The sequence below is a fragment of the Pseudophryne corroboree genome, chromosome 11 (genome assembly GCF_028390025.1).
Source record: "Pseudophryne corroboree isolate aPseCor3 chromosome 11, aPseCor3.hap2, whole genome shotgun sequence".
Taxonomy (NCBI): domain Eukaryota; kingdom Metazoa; phylum Chordata; class Amphibia; order Anura; family Myobatrachidae; genus Pseudophryne; species Pseudophryne corroboree.
Window position 1 is genome coordinate 53339634 of NC_086454.1, and position 25205 is coordinate 53364838.

At 46.4% G+C, this 25205-nt stretch overlaps 1 protein-coding gene across 2 annotated transcripts in view; it reads right to left on the bottom strand.

The window, feature by feature from the left end:
* Positions 1 to 5966: 5966 nt before the first annotated feature.
* Positions 5967 to 25205, bottom strand: part of CRY2 (cryptochrome circadian regulator 2) — a 59535-nt gene continuing 40296 nt past the window's right edge. Inside the window, exons 7-12 of one of the 2 annotated variants that reach the window (XM_063944321.1) lie at positions 23920 to 24231; positions 21957 to 22108; positions 21482 to 21684; positions 12503 to 12589; positions 11238 to 11306; positions 5967 to 8583 (exon numbers count right to left, since the gene is read on the bottom strand). In XM_063944321.1, the coding sequence (XP_063800391.1) occupies positions 8546 to 8583; positions 11238 to 11306; positions 12503 to 12589; positions 21482 to 21684; positions 21957 to 22108; positions 23920 to 24231 (861 nt within the window). In that variant the 3' untranslated portion in view covers positions 5967 to 8545. Of the gene's footprint in view, positions 8584 to 11151; positions 11307 to 12502; positions 12590 to 21481; positions 21685 to 21956; positions 22109 to 23919; positions 24232 to 25205 lie in introns of both variants that reach the window. The other variant, XM_063944320.1, reaches the window with a different exon arrangement.

Genomic DNA, 25205 nt, shown 5'->3' on the forward strand with positions numbered 1-25205 from the left:
CAAGAACCCGGCGTCCAAAGGAGGCATGCTGGGAGGCGGAAGTATCGAAGGCATAGAACCTTATGAACGTGTTCACAGAGGACCACGTAGCCGCCTTGCACAATTGTTCAAGGGTTGCACCACGGCGGGCCGCTCAAGAAAGTCCAACAGACCAAGTAGAATGGGCTTTGATGGTAGCAGGAGCTGGAAGGCCAGCCTGTACATAAGCATGTGCAATCACCATTCTAATCCATCTGGCAAAGGTCTGCTTATTAGCAGGCCAGCCACATTTGTGAAAACCAAAAAGGACAAAGAACCAGATCTCCTAAGCGAAGCTGTTCTCTTCACATAAATACGGAGAGCCCGCACCACATCCAAAGACTGCTCTTTGGAAGACAAACCAGGAGAGGTAAAGGCCGGAACCACAATCTCTTGTTTAAGGTGGAAAGATGACACCACCTTAGGCAGATAACCAGGGCGAGTTCTAAGAACCGCCCGGTCACAGTGAAAAATCAGAAAGGGTGACCGACAGGACAAGGCACCAAAGTCGGAAACCCTTCTTGCATAGGCAATAGCCAGCAAAAACAAGACCTTTAGAGTAAGCCACTTAAGGTCTACAGACTCAAGAAGTTCAGACGGAGACTCTTGTAAGGCATCCAGAACAACCGACAAATCCCAAGGAGCAACAGGGGGTACATAGGGAGGTTGAATCCGTAAAACACCCTGAGTGAATGTATGGACATCAGGCAGAGTCGCAATATTTCTCTGAAACCATATCGACAAGGCAGAAATATGAACCTTGAGTCCAGGCCCTGTTGCAGGAAATCCAAGAGTTTGGCAGTACTGAACTTGTATGCATCCTAATTCTTAGCTGCACACCAGGTGAAGTAAGAATTACAGACTCTATGCTAAATCCAAGCAGAAACCGGTTTACGGGCCTTCAACATAGTTTGAATGACCGACTCAGAAAATCCTTTGGCCCTCAGAACTGAAGCTTCAAAAGCCACGCCGTCAAAGCCATTCGGGCCAGATCCTGGTAGAATACAAGGGCCCTGAACGAGGAGGTCTGGGCGTTGCGGAAGTAGAAGAGGACACTCTATTGAGAGACCCTGTAGGTCTGAGAACCAATGCCATCTGGGCCACGCCGGAGCGATTAGAAGTAGTATTCCTCCGTTTTGCTTGAACTTCTTTATTACCCTGGGCAGGAGTGACACCAGAGGGAACACATACGGCAGCCGAAAGTTCCATGGAATTGCCAGCGCGTCCATGAACGCTGCTTCAGGATCCCTTTTCCTTTCTCCGAAGACCGGAACCTTGTGATTGTGTGGAGACGCCATCAGGTCCACATCTGGTAGGCCCCACTTGTCCACTAGATGTTGAAAGACTTCTGGATGAAGGCTCCACTCTCCGGCATGTACGTCCTGATGACTGAGGAAGTCCGTTTTCCAGTTGAGGACCCCCGGAATGAACACTGCCAATATGGCTGGCAGATGGGATTCTGCCCAAAGAAGAATCTTTGAGATTTCCACCATTGCCATGCAGCTTCAATTGCCGCCTTGATTTATGTACGCCACCGTGGTGGTGGTGTCCGACTACTTGAACAGGCCTGTTCTGTACCAGAGGCAGGGCCAGTTTCAAAGCATTGAACACTACCCACAACTCCAGAATGTTTATCGGGAAGAGGGATTCCTTCCTGGTCCACAGACCCTGAAGAGAGTGCTGCTCAAACACCGCGCTCCAACCCCGCAAACTGGCATCCGTCGTCAGAAGGACCCAGTTGGAGATCCAGAAGGGACAACCCCTGCTCAATTGCTGGTCCTGTAGCCACCAGGTCAGTGACAGGCGAACCTCCGGAGTCAAGGAGATCATACGAGTCCTGATCCGGTGAGGCAGGCCATCCCATTTGGAAAGGATTAACCTCTGCAGGAGGGCGAGAATGAAATTGAGCGTACTCCTCCATGTCGAAAGCAGACACCATGAGGCCTAGTACTTGCATCGCCGAGTGTATCGACACACGTGGGCGAGATAGGAAGCATCTTATCTTGTCCTGAAATTTCAGGACCTTTTCTGGAGATAAGAACCACCATTGGTTGTGGGTGTCCAATAATGCCCCCAGGTGCACCATGCTCTGAGCAGGGACCAGTGAGGATTTCTTCCAGTTGATGAGCCACCCGTGGGCTTGCAGGAATTGGACAGTAAGTTCCAGATGACGGAGGAGAACCTCTGTAGAGTTCGCCAGGATCAGTCATCTAGATATGGCAGGATCCTGATACCTTGACGGCGAAGCAGAGTCGTCACGACCTTGGTGAAGATTCTCCGAGCTGTGGTCAGACCAAACGGTAAGGCCTGGAATTGAATATGTAGGTTTCCAATAGTAAACCGCAGGTATTCCTGATGCGACATGGCAATAGGTATATGCAGGTAAGCATCCTGTATGTCCCGAGATACTATATAGTCCATGGGCTCCAAGGTCAGAACAATAGAGCGAAGAGTTTCCATACAGAATTTGGAAACCTTCACAAATTTGTTCAAAGACTTGAGGTTGAAAATGGGCTGGGAGGACCCATTCGGTTTTGGAACTAGGAACAACGTTGAATAGTACCCACTGCCACTCAGAGCCAGAGGCACCGGCACTTTCACCCCTGTGCCCAGGAGGGATTGTACCACCAAATGGAGAGTTTTTGCTTTTACTGGATCCGAAGGGTTGTTTGCTGAGCAAAACTGACAAGGGGGACGTTTCTTGAAAGAGGTGGCGTAACCGTGAGTGACGACTTCCTTTACCCAGGTGTCTGAAGTGGTCTATAACCATACCTGAGCAAACCGCAGAAGTCGGCCTCTCACCCTGGGATCCCCCAGGGAGAGGTCCACCCCATCATGCAGCAGGCTTGTCTGTTTTGAAAGAAGAATGACGGGCAGCCCAGGAGAGTTTAGGTTTGGGCTTAGTGGATTTGGAAGTGTGAGTCTGTTCGGGTACGCCTGACCCTTTGCTTTACCTGGAGGTCGAAAGGACTGAAAGGAAGTACCTTTAGCCTTCGGAGACAAAGGATTAGTACTAGGCAGACAGGCAGTCTTAGCAGATGCTAAATCAGCCACAATCTTGTTGAGATCCTCCCCAAAAAGGATGTTTCCCTTAAAGGGGAACACCTCCAAGGTCTTTTTAGAGTCCAGATCTACAGACCAGGACCGCAACCAGAGAATCCGGCGAGCCAGAATGGACGTAGTAGACACTTTGGCCGCCAGGACACAGTCATCAGATGCTGCCTCCTGAATATAATGAAAGGCTGTACTAATATATGAAAGACACGGGCTAGCATTATCAGGTAAATCAGACGGTAGCTCTGCTTCAACTTCCTGAACCTAGGCTTCAATAGCTTTTGCAGCCCAAGAAGCCTCAATAGTGGGCCCATGCACAGCTCCTGCAATAGTGTAAATAGACTTCAAGCAACCCTCCACATGCTTATTAGTCAGTTCCTTCAGAGGGGTGACGGTAGTGACAGGCAGAGCAGATGACACCACCAAACGTGCGACCTGCGAGTCCACTGGAGGCTGTGTTTCCCAATTTTTACTTAGCTCCGCAGCGAGGGGATAAAGAGTTTGCATCTTCTTAGGGAGAATTTCTTGGATACTCCCAGGATTCCTGACGTATGTCAACCAAATGGTAACACTAAATTTAGTAACCTTCTGACGCTTGAACTTATCAGGTTTCTTAGAGGTAGCTGGAGGTTCAGCATCATCATCGATTTGAAGAATCAGCCTGGATAGCCTCGAAGAGGTCAGGAACATCCACCTGTGTAATAGATTCCCCATCAGAAGCATCTGCATCAGTGTCTGATGGGTCAGTATATGCACCATCTTCATCAGATGAAGTATCCGAAACATATGTGGATTGTGAGGAAGTAATGGCCCGCTTAGAGGACCCCTTGGTCCTAGGCGGGCGAGGGTTAGGTTTTTGTTTAGCCAAAGACTGATTTAATTGCTGTAACTGAGTGGATAGATTATCTGCCCATGGCGGATTAACCGCAGGGACAATATGTGCCTGTAATGGCACAGGATGTCTCACAGGGGGCGCAAGTCTAGTTACTTATAGTCCGTAAATTAGAAAAGGCAGCCCAAGGTGGGTCTTGGTGTGCCCCCGGTGCTGCAGACTGACTGAGGGGTATAGAACCCCCCGGCACCTGAACCCTCAGCTGCAATGTTTTTCTCCGAGCAATCCGTGGCGTCAGCACTGCATGGTGCAGGATCAGCCATGGATCTACCGCCCTGTTTAGCAGACATTATTTGTAAGCACAACCTTAGGGCGTAATAGTACAATATTACCAGCAAAGTACCTGACGAAAAAAACCCTGTATAGTGTGAAACACTATATTATATGAGAACCCTGATGCACTTAGCCCCCTTCAGGGTACAGAATATAAGAATAGCAATATGTGTGAGATACACGGAACAGAGACCACACAGCAGCTATTGGCACACACAGTCACATGTACAAAGCAGAAATTATTACAAACAACAATAAAACTGCACTGGACTAGCAATACTAAGTAACTGGACTACTAAGTAAAGCTATGTATGTATGTATGTATGTATGTATGTATGTATGTATGTATGTATGTATGTGTACAGATATAACAATGCACAGTAAAGACTGGATGTATATCACAGGATACTTGTACTAAATATCCCTGTAGCAATGCACTTGTTCTTAACTAACACTGTCTAAATGACATGTAGAATACCTAAGTGTCCTGTAAATGCACAGCGCTGATGATGCAGGCGGCTTTACAGAGGAGGCAGAGCCCAGCAGTCCCAGAATGAGCTCAGCTCTGTGTAATGGCGCCCAAACGCTGACAGAGAGTGAGGAAGACAGAGATGCAGCTCCAGGGCGGGAACATTTGCAATAAATGGCACCTGGGGCCACAGGTCAGAGCCTTATCCCCTCTGCTGGACTTCACCACCGGGTACTGCGGGGCCTATTGCAAACGGATTTTAAGAAATCCGACCCTGGTGGTCTAGTGGGGTCCCTGTACGGCCAGTGTCCATGCCAGCGCACGGTCCGTCTCCGGAGACCGCACCGGATCGCGATTTCAGCAGGTCCCGCCTGGGGGGACCCTCTTACCTCCTCCCGAAGATGCGGCCACGCGATCCAGGAGAGCAGCGGCGGGTGTGTGCCTGAAGTGACGGGAGCCCTCCGCTGTAAGTACCCGGCAATCAGGACACGGGAGTATACAGCACCGCTGGGGGAGGTGAGGGAGCCGCAACACGATATGTCAGCATGACATATAGCACCAAGTGCCTATGCTATGGCCCTTGAAGTCTTTTTTTCTTCAAAAAGCTCTTTTCAGGGCACTGCAGGCACCAACTTACAAACTCCGCTCCATTGCCTGGAGGTGGGGATATAGAGGAGGCGGCGCTATGCATCCTGGAAACAGTCAAAGCTTGTTGGTGCCTCGGATCAAGATCCAACTCTACACCCCGATGTTATTCCCTGTGGAATATCAGTGTACCCCACTGCAGAAATATAAATAATGTTCCTCACCTCAATGGGGGGAATTCAAGTGTTTTGTGTGCCGTCGTCTAGAAGGCGCCCGGAGCAATTCAAGTGTTGCTCCGTTCAAGCGCACACAACCGCTGCCATTACTGTTATGTTGTTTCGTCATTTTGACGGGCTGGTAACTAGGACATACATAGACAGACAGACACACAGACACACACACACACACACACACACACACACACAGCAATGCTAACCTGTGGTGATTACAGCAGTGCCGCAGGCAGGGGACAAGAGACTCATTTTGCAAATGTTACTTTTTATTATTCTTTTGGTTTATATTTATCACCGCTATTTCCACACGAGAAAAACGCTGAGCGTAGCAAGTCTCAGACCATTAGTTTAATGGTTTTCTTTCCCTCACCTTTCTTTCATTCCCCCATTTACATTTTCCATTACAGTGAAAACATAAAAAAAACACAAGAGGCGCCAGAAGGCTGCTTAAAATCCATTTATCATACAAACAGCATCGTATTTACATACAGCGTGTAGAATTTACACAAAGGCAAAATTACTGACCTCACCTCAGCCTCCCTCTGCTGCTATAGTACCTAATATTAACCCCTCCGCTGCTGCAATAGTCGTGTCTCCGCCAAGCCCCTCCCAGACGTGCACAAACACAGGAAGTCTAGATGTAAATATACAGCTGGAGCCCTTCTCATCTATGCCTTTAACAGGATTAATTGAGCCAGGGCAGTCGGACTTAATCCCCTGCTGTATTGTTCTCTCTGTATTGTATTGCAGCTGAGAACAATAGATTAAAGGCTTATGCTAATAAACCTTGGTGCACCTAGGCACAGCAGAGAAGCCTAGATGAGCTTGGCTCCATCTGTATATAGGCAGAATACAGTGTTGCAGGGACCATGAATTAAGGGGATGAGTCAAAACGAATACGTTGCATAGAACTTTAATTTCTTTATTTTAGAATGCACGTTCCCTTTAAAAATTAGGCCGGCTTGACAAAACAGGTGACGTATGCAAACGACCTGGCCACACCCAAGTCACCCGTAGCCACTCCCTTTTACCTACTGGGACTATTCCTGCATACAGTACATAACGACAGTTCCAGGCTGATGGTTAGGACTACGCTTTAACAAAGGCAAAAATACTTTTTTGGAGCTCACCTACATACTTTGCTATGAGCGGCAGATGACAGCGAGAGGTTTGGCTGGTAACGGATAACTCCTCATCGATACGTATATGTGGAGGAAAGACAGCTACATAAATGCCAATTCTAAAAAGCACAACGCAAGTTCGGCTCCGTGAAATAAGTGGCGACGTTAAATGATTTTTAAAATGATGCAATTAAACAATAGGTTGCATTTAAGAAAACTGTTTTACAGGTAAGCAGAAGAGATGTTTTTCTAGCATAGTTTAGAAAATAAAAAAAAAATAAGAATGATCTTTGGTTGCTATCAGCAACACAGCCACTTCTCTATAGTTACCAGTAGAATGGCTCTATGTACTGTCACAGGCTTGCAATAGAGGGGCAGCCATACTACAAATATGTTGATGCCACGCCCCCCCCATCAATATTCATGAAAGGACACAACCCACCCCAATGCAACAGTCAGCTCCAATATCTTTGACGCCATTGGTTTAAAAAAGTAGGCAGTGATATAACCCCATAAATGAATGTTCTATGTAAACAAATACAGGGCAGATTTTATATGTATTGTTTTACACAGATTCCTCTACTGAACCAATATTCAACAGATTAATGGATCCCGGAGCTCCACATAATGCTGTAATACTTCATATAATTTATTTTGTGTAGTTCATGTTTTCAGGATTTCTGTCTGCAGCAACAGTGGGATAATCAATTGACCAAGCAGTTCTACTCCGCCAGGAATGATTTAGGAAAAACTGAAAACATGACCTGTTGTGGGTACTCACTGTTGTAGTTGATGGGTACATTGACTATTTCAGCTAGTGCCTCACCGCCCAAACTTACCCTCCAGTCCATAGCTTAGTCTCACCACTGCCATCCACGGTCAATCCAACTTGGCGAGAGGTGCCATTCTCACTGCAAAAACGCGCCACAAATTTTATTTACGGTCCAATTCCAAACTCGCATCGCATATTCCGTGCAAATTCACGTTTGATTTTTGTTTTTTGTGCGCGCCCCCTGAGCAGGTGATAACGTAGGGAAAATCTTTATTCTAAGGTAAAAACGCTGGGACACCGTGCAGAACTAATCATGCAGTTGGAGGGGGTTTAAATAGCATAATTTGTCCAGCTTTCAGATTTTCTCTAAAACGCTCAATAAAGTCTTAGGTGATGTGGGCCAGGTACGTGGAGGTGCAGTGATATCGGAACATTCAAGTTGGTTGTTGTATTGATGGGAACTACATTTCCGAACTTGTAGATGAGAGCTAAAAAAGTGTTTATTCCAGCACTGCACAAACTTGTATAAAAGCACTGAGGAATCACGTTACAGTATTCTTGGGTACAGAAAAATGTCTAGAGAGACTTTAATTTGCTGTAAAACACTTGCTGGTTATAATTTTCCACTATAAATAAGAAATATCATCCATTTGACACACATTAAAACCCCCCAGAGCTTTCTTTGTGGCCACCAACAGCCTGCCATACTGTCCTGTTATCAGTTTCCACTTTTTTTGAGGTCCAGGATGGTTACCCCACTTTCATGTCTTTTCCCATGTCGCTTTTTGTACATAAGTTGCGCAGCATCGCATTGCATTTCTCAAGTCCCATGATGCAAACGCAAACCTAATATGATTGGACCCTATGTATTTGGACCTTAAATGAGTGCGTGCACTGCAATTCCCTATAGTGGAGACTGATGTGGCCTTCCATGGTACGTTGCGATGCCAGTTACGGCTGAGGTGAGAGGAGGAACATTTCTATAAGCTTCTATACATGATGATTCACAAATCCTTCTCTTGCCTGTAGGCTTGTTCAGTCATCGCTTATTCACAAGTTTCAACATTCAGCCGATTTATTGCCGACCCAGTAACACCATTCAGGAACCTTAGACTGGGCAAGTGTACTCTAGAACACCATCTTCTGTAATATGCAGCATGCACTGTCTGTCAGGAGAGAGCAGAAGAGACCAGAGATCAGGTTATCACTTCTGTACACAAACGAGCCACACCTGCAAACCAAGGGCCTGAAACTTTTCTAAGATAAAACAGAATGCGTAACCTACCCAGATGTTGCTTATTTTCCCTTTGTGTACATAGTTATAGTTGTTGAGGTTGAAAAAAGACAAATGTCCATCGAGTTCAACCTGTATTATAATTTTATATTAATTAAATGCTGTATCCTTGGATATTTTTTTCCGCTAGGAATTTATCTAATCCATTTTTAAACTTATTAATTGAGACCACCATTACTACCTTCTCTGGCAAATAATTCCAAATCCTTACTGCTCTTACTGTGAAGAAACCTTTTCTCCATTGTGTATGGAATTTCTTTTCTTCCTACCTCAGGGGATGTCCTCGTGTCCTATGTAGTGTTTTTTTTTTAATAAACAAATGATCTGATAAATCCTTGTATTGTCCCTTAATGTATTTATAAATAGTAATAATGTCCCCTCCCAGCCGCCTCTTTTCCAGTGTAAACATATCTAACCTTTTAAATCTTTCCTCATAATTCAGTGCCTCTAACCCCTTAACCAGTTTGGTGGCTCACCTCTGAACCCTTTCGAGTTCCAAGATATCTTTTTTACAGTGAGGTGCCCAGAACTGTACACAATATTCCAAGTGTGGCCGCACCAATGATTTATACAGTGGCAGGATTACACTCTCATCTCTGGTAGGTCTAATGTAAATATTGCCCCAAAAGCACAGGAGCAATTATTTCTCATTTGTGGTCTCTATTACTGGTGGGCACCCCACCTCCGCACACAGCCCCCAAGGGGTCACAGTAACCCTCGGCCAGTGCGGACATGCCGGAAGAGAGAGCGCTGTATAACCCGGGTGGATTGTTACCACACCCTGCCCAAAGAACTTCTCCAGCAGTCAGCAAGGTTGCGTCGGCTGAAAGCACACACGCTTTCATAGCTACCAGCACTGCCCAATCTGTGATTGTCACCTGGCAACAGCTGGAGATGGAGAGTGCGAGGTGCATAGTAAATAATGAGATTATTTTTCTAGTACATCTTATAAAATAAAAGCATACGTCAGCCTAGCTCCCATCTTACTTGCAGTTACCAGCAGGTTTAATAAACATTTTCCCCTGCTATACCAGACTACAGGATTATTGTCACAGTGCTGCCCTCTGCTGTCCACAGCGTATAAAACCAGTGCTAGCCTGCTTCTCCTACAGATCTTGTCAGTGTAATTTCTGACAGTAGTTTAATACACACTTCTAATTGGACTATAAGCTAAATAGATTTGCCAAGTATTTTTTATTTCTTGGCATATACCACTTTTGCTGAGCTGTTAAATAAGGAACCACTAATTTATCTATTCGTCTTGCCTGGCACCAGATCTGCTTCTCAGCAATCCCTGCTGCCAATTCTGTGAATTGTGGGGTTTCTATAATTTAATACAATACTGCGGATATATATATATAATTACCGGAAGTGATGTATTTTTTTTTGGACATATTTGGTATTTAATGGGGGCCTGGGAGGCTTTATTCAAGTCTCCGGTTCCTCTATATGAATTGATGTCACTGCTGACTACCATTACAGTTTTTGACTGGCTATTACCTTGAAAAAGGTCCGAATTGAGGACCGAAACGTTGGTGAGCATCTTTTCAGTGAGAACTTTCACGAAATTTCTGCTATTGGAACGGTTTAATTCAAAAAATCACTTGCTTTTTGAACTATTTGAAAAAGTCTGGAGAGTGCTATCCTTTCCACTTAGGTGGAAAATATTGCACTGTATATTATATATATATATATATATATATATATATATATATATATATATATATATATATATATATCTATCTATCCACACACCACTCGGCGGCACTCCGGACAGATAAAATGAAGACTACAAAGTCATCTTGGATTAAATCAACGTTTCAGTGCTCGGCGGCACTTTTATCAAGATTATCAGACATGCTGTCTGATAATCTTGATAAAAGTGCCGCCGAGCACTGAAACGTTGATTTAATCCAAGATGACTTTGTAGTCTTCATTTTATCTGTCCGGAGTGCCGCCGAGTGGTGTGTGGATATTGTGGGCCGTTGCTATACGGCAGTCACGGAGAGCACCTGGCAAGTTTCTATACTGGGACAATAAGAGTGCCGGATCTGGTGGATATAGATTATATATATATATATAATGTTCCACGCTGGATTTATAAAGGTCTACTTCCCTAGATCGGTATCAATACATACACTACGCAAGATCAACTGTGACCCCTTTCAGGCCACCATCTTATTAACACTGGACTGTGGCGTAACTTCCCACTGGTAAAGTGTAACGGAATATGTTAATGATCCCTTTTACTATACATATTTTCCTAACGAACACTGATGGAATGACATCAGAACTCGCTGTTTAGGTATATATATTATGAGTTTATACATACTGTATAATAGCATCACCCGTGTATTATAAATAGAGAAATAAAATTATTTCTATACTGCTCTAGACATGAGCTTGTATGGAGGGTACAAGTCCTGTCTTTGTTCCTGACCTGGGCGAGGGGCGCCAGATGCAGACTCTGTACTCAGAAACCGTTAGCAGTTATTACTGCCACACCCTGCAGCTTGACTCGCTTACATGACTCCTCGTCAGACTCTTCGTGCTTACGCTTAGGGGAGCCGGGAACGCACCGGGACAGCTTAGGAGCTGTAGGGAAGAGACGAGAGTAAAAGGTTATTATGAACTATCAAACGTGCCTGACGTATCTTTTATTGAACAAGCCAAACAGATCTCTCAGACAAACGTCATCACTATTGGTGTATATATTGCCCGTTCTTCAGCCTCTTTTCACGAGAGCAAAGCATCGCATAGCAAAAATACAGGTTTGCAATTCGAAAAATTAAAAGTTTTTTAATGTAACGACTGAGCTGCTACGGAAATAACAGATCAGCACAAGCCCCGGCTGTAGGTTAATGCAGGAACCCTGCTAATTACAGGGAATAGGCATCTCAGGGAAAGACGGCTATTCAGTGAAAGTGACCCCAATACCCTATTATATAAATAAGTGCATGCAGGCAGACCCATGCATGCACAGGTACATTTAAAAACCCCGTAAGTGGACTGAAGCAGACAATCTGCAAAGAAAAACTTAAAGAATGAGTATAAAATAAATAAATAATAATAAAATAAAATAAAAATACTGATGTAATTGATCTGAGGATGTAATGAAATAGGACTGTGCCAGCATATTCTTTTCAAGAGTACGCTTATAAAATGTTCTTATAAAAGGAGAGGATATAGGATGGCGTGTGGCTTTGGGATCCAAAGATTTGGGCTTTTAGGTTTGAATGACATCAAACGGGCGCTAGCTTACATACGCTCTTCAATGCTGGTCCAAGGGACTTACATATGTATGGCAATCGTTGAAGAGGCCGTTTCATAAACGCAATTTTCTTTTTTTTTACCCATTTTGGAGGCACAGGCTCAAATTCATGTTCTATCAAGGTATGGAAAGGTTTACATATAGCTAGCTGAATGATAGGCACATTTTTTTCTCTCCATTTACTCAGTGGCAGATGTTAGCTACCATTAATGTGACAAATCAAACAGATGTGCGTTAATAACAGTAAGAGGATGCATACACGAGAGCGGTTTGTATTGTCAGCCAGCAGGTCAACACGTTCTCTGCTCAGCCGTATCTATTTTTAGGATCCGTACATAAAAGGCGAATGATCACAGAAACTTTAGTACTGTATAACAAGACCTTAATTACTAGGGAAGACCAGTACATACGGATTTTTATCCTGGGCACAGCACACGGCATGAGTAACATTACCAACATGAATGCTGATCGAATGGGAAGGTGGGAGGGGGGGGAGGGTGTGAGATGTGGGCGGTCTCACCTGGATCAGAGATTTGTTGAGAGGAATAAGGATCAGCCACGGACCCACTCAGATCTTCCACACAAGAGGGTACAGAGGCCAGAATACCTGGAACGGTAAATGTGAGATCACCTGCTAATTTCTGCATTAATAGAAGTTTTGCACTAAACAAAAGCAACAGACTAGACACTTCCGTTCATGGGCCCTCATTCCGAGTTGTTCGCTCGCTAGCAGATTTTAGCAGCATTGCACACGCTAGGCCACCGCCCTCTGGGAGTGTATTTTAGCATAGCAGAATTGCGAACGAAAGATTAGCAGAATTGCGAATAGAAAATTCTTAGTAGTTTCTGAATAGCTCGAGGCTTACTCCTGCACTGCGATCAGCTCAGCCCGTTTCGTTCCTGGTTTGACGTCACAAACACGCCCTGCATTCGGCCAGCCACTCCCCCGTTTCTCCAGACACTCCCGCGTTTTATCCTGGCACGCCTGCGTTTTTTTGCACACTCCCAGAAAACGGTCAGTTTCCACCCAGAAACACCCACTTCCTGTCAATCCACTCCAATCACTTCAACGATGAAAATTCTTCGTTCGGACGTGAGTAAATCTACTAAGTTTTGTGCTAAAATATTTAGCGCACGCGCACTGTGTACCATGCGCATTTTTGCCTTAATCGCTCCGTTGCGAAAATAGTCAACGAGCGAACAACTCGGAATGACCCCCATGACCTTAACTTGTACTAGAGAGAAATCTGAGCATTTCATGCTGTGGTCCGATGCACATTTTACATTTCAATACAATGGAATGAAATCTCCACTTCTCTGTGAGCCACCAGGTGGCGCTAGAAGTATAACGCCAAATGGTCCATACGTTTTTCTACTGTTTGAGGACTACTGAGTCTCCTTTTTAGTAAAATGTATTTTTAGTAATTTAATAGAAAGATTAACATTACTTGTGTGACACAAAAAGGGATATCTATTAAAGAGACAATATAAACAAACACTCAGCGCTAGGCACTCGATTTCCCAATATACTGTTAAACCGGCAGCTGTCCAAATAGGGACACCCAATCCCAGAAAAAAAGACCCTTTTTATATCTATTAAAATGTCAATTTTCTTTAGATGTTAAAATAGCATGAAATAAAATCTGAAAATTCACTTCTCGTACTGTCAAATGTTGATTTTCAACCCTTTTTTTTGCTCCATTTTACTTTTAGGAGCAAAATCCATTAATTTGAATAGGAAAATCATTTCCTTGGGTGGCAAAAGGACAACTGAAATGTACAGAACATAGAAATGAATGAGGAAATTGAATCCAATGTGAAGCAATGCTTACATTCTGGCCGTTTGTGATTGGCTTAGCAGGTTCTAAGCTCCAGTTCCACTGAACATAAGCTGGCAGGAGGCAAAGCAATGAAGTACTACAAGATCTCGTAATTGTTAGAACTTCTAGTGTAGCAACTGTATTTAAATACTTTTAAAAAATGTAAATAAAATTTGGAGGGAGTTGGAGGTTTATGCGGCAATTTCCACTACAGCAGATGAGTTGATTTGCCGATCACTAAATTAAATAAATATGATAAAATAGGACACGTGGTAGATTACATTCTGCAAATGCATACCCTCCAACTGTACCTTTTTAGCAGGTACAGTACCTTTTTTTTGTGGTCTGTACCGATTTTTGGCTCTCCAAACTTCCAGTGAAAGTATAGAAAAAGGGGCGTGTCCTTTACCCGTGGCCACGCCCCCTTGCTAATGTGTACCGATTTTTATGTGTAAACTGTTGGAGGGTATGCAAATGATGTAGAACTGTCTCAGTAATGAGTAATGGATACCTGCTTTGCTCCCACCTGTATTATTTCAGGCCACTTACCATCTGTAATATTGCCCAAATCTTGCCCCCATTAAGCCCTGGTGATGAGAACCTGAAGAACCTGGTGTTGTATATGTACAATATCATCAATCGGTCACCCCAATTGGTTTACCCTAAAGTGCCTGCTTCAGGTTCCTTCAGGTGCAATCGAGGGCTTGCACAGCTAATGTGGTGGCAGATATTTTAAGCATGGAAAAGTGATAAAGCAATGATAAAAAAGTGATAAGTGCAAGGTGATAACGCACTAGCCAGTCATTACAGGTTTACAAAATGATAGGAGCTGATTGGCTGGTACGTTATCACCTTGTACTTATCACTTCTCCAGCCTTAATACATCTGCCCCCACATTAGCTGTGCAAGCACTTGATTGCACCTGAAGGAACCTGAAGTAGGCACTTTGGGGTAAACCAAATTATCACTATAAACAAAGGGATTTTAAAACCTTGGGGGTCATTCTGACCTGATCGCTGCACTCCGATGAATGGCAGCGTGCGATCAGGTCAGAAATGCGCATGCGCCATTTTGGCCGCCGTTTTGTGGGCGTGGTCCGGCCAACGAAGGCTTGGCCGGACCGTGCGTGGAGGGGGAATTAAGGCCTGCATGACGTCACATGCAGCCCCTGCGACCCGGGCAGCGACGAGTAGCTCCCGGCCAGCACGCAAAAGCTGCGCTGGCCGGGAGCTACTCCTGAAGTGCAAAAGCATCACCTGACGGGTGTAGTACGGCTGACCGCCGGTCAGCTTACCGACGCCGGGATCCCGGCAGCATACCGACGCCGGGATCCCGGCAGCATACCGACGCCGGGATCCCGGCGGGGAGGGGCGAGTGCAGCAAGCCCCTTGCTAGCTCGCTGCGCTCGCCACGCTGCGGGCTCGGTGGCGACCTGCGGTTGCCACGGGTTCTATTCCAACTCTATGGGTGTCGTGGACACCCACAAGTGGAAATAGTCCCTGTTGGTCGGCATGCCGACCATCGGGACAGTGACCCGTCGGGCTGGTGGAGGAGGTCATGTGACTGTCGGTCAGCTTACCGGCGGTCACATGAATACCACCCTCACCTGACATGCGGGCGGCCTAGCCCTGTGCTGGGCGTCCCCCCGCGTGTCAGTGTGCCTGATCGTAGCTACGATCAGGTCTGAATTAGGTCCCTAATCCATATAGGAATGACAGTAGCCCGCCAGAATACTTATTTCTTCATAATGCAGAAATTCCAAACACATTTAATTACTCCACGTGGGCAGGTACCACATACAACCACCAATATGTAGTACCTTTCAGGCTCCCATTCTATAAGAATCCGCCAGCTACTCTCCACCCTTCAGTCTCTCTCTCTGACATTCCTGCTACATCTACTGTAATAAGCCTGAACTTGGCCTTTGGGGAAGGGTATAAAAAGGAGTGTTGCTTTTTACTTACTGCACACTATTAACTTCTATTGCAACATAGGGCAAAAAAAGGTGATTTTGTTACTTACCGTAAAATCTCTTTCTCTGATTCCATCTGGGGGACGCTGCGCCATTACTTGTGGGTTAGAGGTGTGTGGTTGTGGAGTTTGGCACAGAACTATTAAAACCTGACTCCTCCCCCCTCTAACCCCTCCCATCTCCTTCCTGCCTAGCCAGTACCTCAGTTAACGTTTAGCCAAGCCAAAGGAGATAGATCAAAGAAAATTAACTGGTTAAACCAGACAAACATCTGGGAGGGATCGCAGCGTCCCCCAGATGGAATCAGAGAAAGAGATTTTACGGTAAGTAACAAAAATCACCTTTTCTCTTTCATCCATCTGGGGGACGCTGCGCCATTACTTGTGGGATTTCCCAAAGCAAGCTAATAAGAGGAGGGAGACGGGGACGGCATAGCCGTCTTTAATATACGACGCCCAACAGCGGCAGTCTCCAAACCAAAAGTATGAAAACGGTGAAAGTATGTGTGAAAGTATGAATTGACGACCAGGTTGCCGCCCTGCACAGTTGCTCAACAGATGCACCACCGCGAACAGCCCCAAGAGGCTCCAACAGCTCTAGTAGAATGAGCCCTAATTGAGTCAGGAACCGAAACATTAGCAGACACGTAAGCCTGTCTTACGGCCGAAGTTATCCAACGGGCCACAGTATTTTTGGAGGCCGGCCAACCTCGTTTCGGAGCATCAATCAAAACCAGCAAGTTATCCGTACGCCGGAATGACTCGGTGCGAGACAAATAGACACGTAAAGCTCGAACCACATCCAGGAGAGCTAAATGAGAGTCCTCCCCAGGAGAAGATGTCGGAGTAAAGGCCGGAAGGACAATGTCCTGATTTAAATGGAATTTTGAAACAACCTTTGGAAGGAAAGAAGGCTTAGTCCGTAGAACCACCCGGTTCTCATGAAACACTAACAAGGGGGGTCTGCAAGAAAGAGCCGCCAACTCAGATACTCGTCTAGCTGAGGCAATAGCCAACAGAAAAACAACTTTCTGTGTCAGATAACGGAGTTCAACCGATTCTAAGGGTTCAAATGGAGAGGTCTGAAGAGTCGTAAGGACCAAGTTTAAATCCCAGGGAGGAACCGGAGGGACAAAAGGTGGTTGAATCCGAAGTACTCCCTGCAGGAATGTTTGAACCTCTGGAATATTTGCTAGTTTCTTCTGAAAAAGAACCGATAAAGCAGAAACCTGACCTTTTAGTGAAGAAAGCTTTAGGCCCTTGTCGAGACCCTCCTGAAGGAAAGAGAGTAGGCGAGGTAGCCTAAACAAATGCGGAGTTAGTCTCCGTTTTTCGCACCCTGCAATGTAAATACGCCATATCCTATGGTAAATGCCAGAGGTCACCGGTTTCCTTGCTCGAATCATCATCTGAACAACCGATCGAGAAAGACCTTTTGCCTTCAAAATCTTGGATTCAAGAGCCAAGCCGTCAAAGCCATCCTATGTAAATCTGGGTGGCGACAAGGTCCTTGAATAAGAAGATCTGGTCGCAGAGGTAGGCGAAAGGAGTCTGACGACCATACTTGCGCAGTAGAGTGTACCACTGTCGACGCGGCCAATCTGGAGCCACTAGAATCACTGCGAGACCCTGTCACCGAATGCGTTGAGGTAGACGCGGGATCAGTGGAATTGGCGGAAACACATATCCCAGTTGAAACTGCCATGGAGCAGTTAGAGCATCGATCAGGAATGCCTGTGGATCCTGAGTCCTTGCGCCGTAGTGAGGAAGTTCTGCGTTGAGGCGGGACGCCATCAGGTCTATGTCTGGCATTCCCCATCGGTCCACTAGAGAGAGGAACACCTCCTGATGAAGTTCCCATTCTCCCAGATGAATCGTGTGATGACTCAAAAAGTCTGCTTCCCTCCTGGAATGTGGATCGCGGAGATCACCGGAACCCAACGTTCCGCCCACGCGAGGATCTGAGCGACTTCTCTCATTGCGGACCAGCTGCGAGTTCCTCCCTGTTTGTTGATGTAAGCCACTGCGGTGGCATTGTCGGACTGCACACGAACTGGTTGACCCTGTACCATGGTTTGAATGTGAAGGAGTGCATACCGAATCGCCCTTAGTTCCAGAATGTTGATTTGCAATTTTGACTCCTGATTGCTCCAGCGTCCCTGGAAGTGAGGAGTCTGGAACACTGCCCCCCAACCACTGAGGTTTGCATCCATGGTGACCATGATCCAAGACCAGATAGTGAAAGGTGTACCCTTTTTCAAATTCCGACTGTGAAGCCACCATTGAAGAGACTGACGAGTCTTTACCGACAAGCGGATCAACTGTAATTCGAGACGCGGTTCCGTCCGAGTCCAACAGTTGAGAATCTGAGTCTGGAGAGGTCGGGCATGAAATCTGGCATATGGAACTGCCTCGAAAGAGGATACCATCTTGCCCAACACCTGCATACATCTGAGGACCGACACTACTGGTAAGTGTAACAGGGTTCGGATTCTGGACTGTAGTCCCTGAATCTTGTCCGCCGGAAGAAACACCTTCTGGCTGTTGGTGTCGAATAGAAGTCCTAGAAAAATCATTGTCTGAGAAGGAAGTAGAGATGACTTTGGAAAGTTGATTATCCACCCGAACGATTGTAGCGTCTCCATCGTGAGATGCAGGTTCTGAGTGAGAATCTCCGCTGATGGTGCCTTGACCAACAGGTCGTCCAAATATGGAGTGATGTTGACCCCTTGACAACGGAGAACTGCGACTACATGACCTATGACCTTTGTAAAAAACCCAGGGAGCCGTAGAGAGACCAAAGGGAAGAGCCTGAAACTGAAAGTGCTCCGGGCCCACTGCAAATCTCAGTAGAGATTGATGTCCTACCCAAATCGGGACATGTAAGTAAGCGTCTTTTATGTTCTTGAATTTTTGGGTTGAGGGATACGGGTTGAGAGCCTTCAGATTCAGAATGGTTCTAAACGAACCATCCGGCTTGTCTACGAGAAAAAGACCTGAGTAAAAACCCCGACCCCTCTGATGAGAGGGAACCGGAATGATTACTCCATTTTGTAAGAGGGTTGTTATTGCCTGAAGGAGAGCTTGACGTCTGGAGGGATCGTCTGGGAGAGGTGTTATAAATAGTCGGGTTGGGACTGTTTCTTCGAAATCCAACATATATCCTCTGGATATGACTCCCATTATCCACCGATCCGGTTTCGATAGGAGCCACACATCCTTGAACTGAAGTAACCGGGCCCCAACCTTCTTTGATCCCTCCAGGAGACCTGAGGCGTCATGGCTCAGGTTTGTCGGCAGGCTTACTGGCCGGCCTGCGAATAGCCTGGGATCCTCTTCCTCTGAAAGACCCCCGTCTTGGAAATCTGTAGGAAGCACGAAAGGATTGGAAACTACCTCTGCCCTGTGTACGAAAGGACCGAAACCTTGTAGGTTTTGGTTTGTGAGGTGTAGATGGAAGGAAAGGGCTCTTTCCTCCAGTAGTGTCTGAAATAATCTTCTTTAACTCTGATCCAAAAAGAAACTCACCTTCAAAAGGCACTGCCGTCAAGGTTTGCTTTGAGTCAGAATCAGCATTCCAAACTCTAAGCCACAAGGAGCGTCTTGCGGATACTGTCAAGGCTGAAACCCGAGACTGTAGCGCAACTGAATCCAACCAGGCCTCACCCACATAAGTGAGGGCCTCCGAAATCTGCTCTGCTAATTGGATGGCTTCTGACGGATCGTCCGACTGCATTCCCGATACCACCTGTGCAAGCCATTCATCCACGGCCTTAAGTACCCAGGCACTCGCCAGTACTGGACGGAGGGAAACACCTGATAAAGAAAACATAGATTTTAGTAATGCTTCTATCTTCCTATCGGTAGTGTCTTTTAAGGTCACAGACTGTACCGACGGAATCACCGTAGCTTTTGCCAGATGTGAAATAGGAGCGTCTACCTTTGGGTCCGTCTCCCAAAATTTTGTATCTTCCTCCGTAAAGGGATATAGAAACTTTAACTTTTTAGGCGCCTGAAAACGAGAATCCGGCTTAAGCCAGGGTTCTTTTAAAATATCTGCAAAGTGAGAATAAGAAGGGAAGGCAGTAACCTGTCTCTTCTGTCGTTTGAAGAAGGGGGAAGGAGTCTCCTCCACCGCCGCGTCCTGAATATTAAGAGTCTGACGAATGGCTTCTATTAGCAATCTAACTTCCCAAGCCGAAACTTCATCCCATTCAGGATCTACCTCCCCCTCCTCCAAAGGAGATGACAGAGTGTCCGCCTCCTTACCTGGAAACGCTATAGCTGGTAACGGCTGCGATCGCTTAGTAGCAGTCGAACTGCTGGCCGCATTTACAAACTTATTTAAAGGACTGAGTTAAATCAGTGATACTCCTGCCCATATTCTGGGCCCTCAAGGGCTCCACCTGAGTCCGAGCAGATTCAGTCTCTCTAGACTGACGCAAATCTGAAATTGCACCAGAACATGCTGTACATAGGGTACCCGCGTCAGTACTACATTTTGCTAGCTTTGAGCCACACTGAGAGCAGGAAAATTAAACCACTGAGGCCGTTTTTCCCTTTGAAGGTTTGTCCGGTTTACTAGTCATTTTCTCTATTCTGAATGTACTAAAGAAAGTAGCATACAATTGTGACTAGTGACCTTTCAATAAGAAATTTATAGCTTGAAGAGATCTCTGGGACTGTAACCCAGTATGCTGGCTCTCTTTGCCAAGTAATAAACAGCCTTAGCTCATTAGCTTGATTGTAATCTCCCCCTATGAATAGCCCCTCTATACTTGCGGTTTTGTAAATAAAGTCTCCCCCTGAGAGGCTCTCCTGTACTGCACAGCGTCCCCTCCGGAAGATGGCGTCAGGCAAAGTGACGCGCGCGCGGGCAGAGCAGGGCGGGAAGCCGTCCCTGCACTCTCTGTTACTACGCGATCAACCGGAAGTTCGGGCTGCCGCGCGTTGCTAAGTATAGCGACTTACGCGGCGGCTTCTCCGGGATCCCCGTCCGTCCCCACAGCCCCTCAGACACTACTGCGGGTGTAGGGATACAGGTCTCCGGCATAGCTCCCGCTGGCGGGCTTGCGCCGGGGGAGAGGGGGTCGGGGGGGGTGAAATATTAATAATCAAATAAATAAATATTAAATAAAATAATAATAATAATAATAAAATAATAATAAAAGCAGTTAGGGACAGCCCAATACTGTCAGTGACAGATTGTGGCTGTCCAGTACCTTTTTGATCTGTCGTTTTAGTGAATAAAAAGGCCCCAGTGACCAAGGTATGGTGGCCCTTTCTGACAGCATCCTTGTTCCATTTATACCTGTCACCTGTAGACAGGGACTAGGTATAGAAAAATAAGAAAGGAAAAAGAAAAAAAAAAAAAATCTAAGGAGAAAGAAAAACTGTGTCTGTACTCCACAGGCACAAAACTAAAACTGGGGTACTGGCTAGGCAGGAAGGAGATGGGAGGGGTTAGAGGGGGGAGGAGTCAGGTTTTAATAGTTCTGTGCCAAACTCCACAACCACACACCTCTAACCCACAAGTAATGGCGCAGCGTCCCCCAGATGGATGAAAGAGAAATGTATCTTTACATAAAAGGCTGGACAGGAGCGATTACATGTGCTGTAGTATGTAGATTCATGCACTGTACACATCTTAAGCAAGAACACACGGAACACAAGAGAGCATGTCCGGTTCTGCGGCAGTGAATACTCACAGAGGCCTCTGTAGCGGGACAGCTGCTGATACGTCTGTTTCATACGCTCTATGTTGAGTCTGCTGGCTTCTGCGTGATTCACAATAGGTTTCGGGTAGTTGATGCCTATAATACACTTGGCTTCTTTCTGCACAGACTCGGGGGCATTCCACGGCTCATATATATAACGGGATGAGAAGCCCTTCAGCATGGGCAGGTATCTCCTACAGACAAAAACATTCAACAATCACAAAGTGGCAACGCACAAGCTGACAGCTAGGTGGCCCCATTCTCACACCTGTCACCTGGAGAAGAATCCAAATGTGAACATATGAGCAAATGAACCTTTAATGTACAGTTGTGTCCTTATACATCTTTACTGCAGTCATGCCAAGCAGCAATTCTTGGCACGCCAGGTCATGTGAGAATCTTCTGGCATGTTTCCTGTTGAATTCTGTGTCATAATTATAATCAGTGTAACTGTAGCCAGACCTACCTGACGTAGTCTCCGCTGGGGTCTGTCCGTTTCCCAAAGCCCACAGGACAGTAACAATGGAAAAACTGCTGAAAGAAGGCGCTGCACGAGAGCCACATCCAACTGCCGGCGTTTACACTGAAGTCTGCGTCCAGCAGCAGCTCATCAAAGACCTGCACAGACCGGGAGCAGAGGTCAGACAGGAGAACACAGGCAGGGAGCAGAGGTCAGACGGCAGGGAGCAGAGGTCAGACAGGAGCACACAGGCAGGGAGCAGAGGTCAGACAGGAGCACACAGGCAGGGAGCAGAGGTCAGACAGGAGCACACAGGCAGGGAGCAGAGGTCAGACAGGAGCACACAGGCAGGGAGCAGAGGTCAGACAGGAGCACACAGGCAGGGAGCAGAGGTCAGACAGGAGCACACAGGCAGGGAGCAGAGGTCAGACAGGAGCACACAGGCAGGGAGCAGAGGTCAGACAGGAGCACACAGGCAGGGAGCAGAGGTCAGACAGGAGCACACAGGCAGGGAGCAGAGGTCAGACAGGAGCACACAGGCAGGGAGCAGAGGTCAGACAGGAGCACACAGGCAGGGAGCAGAGGTCAGACAGGAGCACACAGGCAGGGAGCAGAAGTCAGACAGGAGCACACAGGCAGGGAGCAGAGGTCAGACAGGAGCACACAGGCAGGGAGCAGAGGTCAAACAGGAGCACACAGGCAGGGAGCAGAGGTCAGACAGGAGCACACAGGCAGGGAGCAGAGGTCAGACAGGAGCACACAGGCAGGGAGCAGAGGTCAGACAGGAGCACACAGGCAGGGAGCAGAGGTCAGACAGGAGCACACAGGCAGGGAGCAGAGGTCAGACAGGAGCACACAGGCAGGGAGCAGAGGTCAGACAGGAGCACACAGGCAGGGAGCAGAGGTCAGACAGGAGAACACAGGCAGGGAGCAGAGGTCAGACAGGAGCACACTGACCGGGAGCAGAGATTTAGACACATGCACACAGGAAGGAACACTAGGAGGTAAAAGGACCCCACTTGTACCTTTTCTCATATGCTCCAAAATACTCTAGCTTACAAGGTACAGGAGTACATTGGCAATACTTTCTTCATATGGCTTCTCGCTGAGCCAATACAGAACTGCTACAGCACTGAATTGTTATAGGAATTACCAAAATGGCATGAATATTTCCAATGGTTAAAGCATCTTCTATTTTATCTTTAGGAACCCTTTAATAATATAGTCCGGAATCACAGACACAATGTGTGGGGAGACACAGACAGAGAGAGAGATATATATATATATATATATATATATATATATATATATATATGTATAAATAAATAAAAGACCTGTTTAAGTAGGGAGAGGATCAACTAACTGTTGTTAATCAAAGCTTCACGGTTTCTATCAAGCAGTCTGTACAATGCCAGAAATATCAAAAACTTGGTCTTTTGCGTCTCTAGCTCTCAGAGTTACTAAATATTATATTGTTCAGACATACTGTAATTATAGGGTGAGAGAGAAACCCAAGTGATTAGCAGGGGTCAGGATCGGTATAATGAGAAAAGCATAATGGCCTAAAAAAGAATTATGTCTGTTAGTATAAGCAAGACACACTTTACATATAGTAGTTTGCTCGAGAAAGCGTGTAATCCGGCTTAGTGATCTTTATTTGGTATTACACCCAAACACCCAAAGTTCTGACCGCCGCATCAACACCACGATGATGATCACGATGCGACAAATAAACTAAACCACCTACACTAATACGATCTCTCCAGTTGCGTCACCTCTTCCATAACTACAGTACTACCACCAAGATTACCATTATCCTATCCATTCCTCAATTTACAAGCACCGTTCATTTCCTTTCCAGTGAGCAGGTATGGAAACAGATGGACGCAATATGTAAAATTCTCTGGTAACTACAACAATTATATGCAAGACAGGGCATTAAAGCCTGGCTACAGGCCTCATCACTCACCTTTACCCCACACTCCCAGCTGTTCCAGAGATCTCCCCGTGTCAGGAAGCAGGCGACTGCGTGTCTCGCCAAGTGATGTATCCAGCCTTCCTGCCTCAGCTGCGTCATGATGGCGTCAATCCATGGGAAGCCAGTCTTCCCTTCAGCCCACTTAGCGAGCGCCGCGGAATTGCGGTCCCAGGGGATCTGCACGCAGATTGGATTTCCCTCCATTTGGTCAAATTTGGGGTTGTTGGTGGCGGCTGTGTAGAAGAACTCTCGCCACAGGAGCTGACCATACAGGGACAGCGGCGGAGGACTGTTCTTCTTAACCTTTGCGACACACAAGAGAAAAAACACTGTGAAAGCTGGAGAACCATGGGCCTAATTCAGACCTGATCGCAACAGCAAATTTGTTAGCTAATGGGCAAAGCCATGTGCACTGCAGGGTAGGGGGCAGAAGTAACATGTGCAGAGAGAGTTAGATTTGGGTGGGTTGTATTGTTTCTGTGCAAGGTAAATACTGGCTGCTTTATTTTTACACTGCAATTTAGATTTCAGTATGAACACAGCCCACCCAAATCTAACTCTCTCTGCACATGTTACATCTGCCCCACCTGCAGTGCACATGGTTTTGTCCAACTACTAACAAATTTGCTGCTGCGATCAACTCTGAATTAGGCCCCATATCGCCTGACAAAATGCCAACAGACAACATAATTTTATCCCAGTCTAAAGGGCCGTACTGACGGGGAGATTTCCCCAGAGATGTGTGCTGAGCGATCTAGCACAGACCGCTCAGCACACATCTCTCCCCCCGCTCAGCACAGCGCGATGTATGCTGAGCGAGGGAGGGACGAACACGGGGGGCCACTCATTTCACCCAGCGGTGAAATGAGCTACCTGCTAGATTGGTCTGCATGAAGGCACAATCTGGCACCTGCAATAGCGACGCGCATCGCTGGGCACCCCTACACACGGATGTTCTAAGCCAGGGCTGGCCAAACCAGTCCTCGAGATCTACCAACAGGTCACATTTTCCAGACCTCCTAGCTGGTGCACAGGTGTAGTCATTACTAATTAAGATGTGCTGCATTCATTCCTAACTGACAATTCTACAAGTCTCCAGGAGGCCTGGAAAACATGAACTGTTGGTAGATCTCGAGGACCGGTTTGGCCAGCCCTGTTCTAAGCAATCTAGTCAGATTGCTTAGAAATGAGCTGAACATCGCTCCGGTTGTACCCCCCTTAACCAGAGTGTCTACCCCGCCCCTTCAACGTACCTACCAGATAATGGCTAAAAGAAC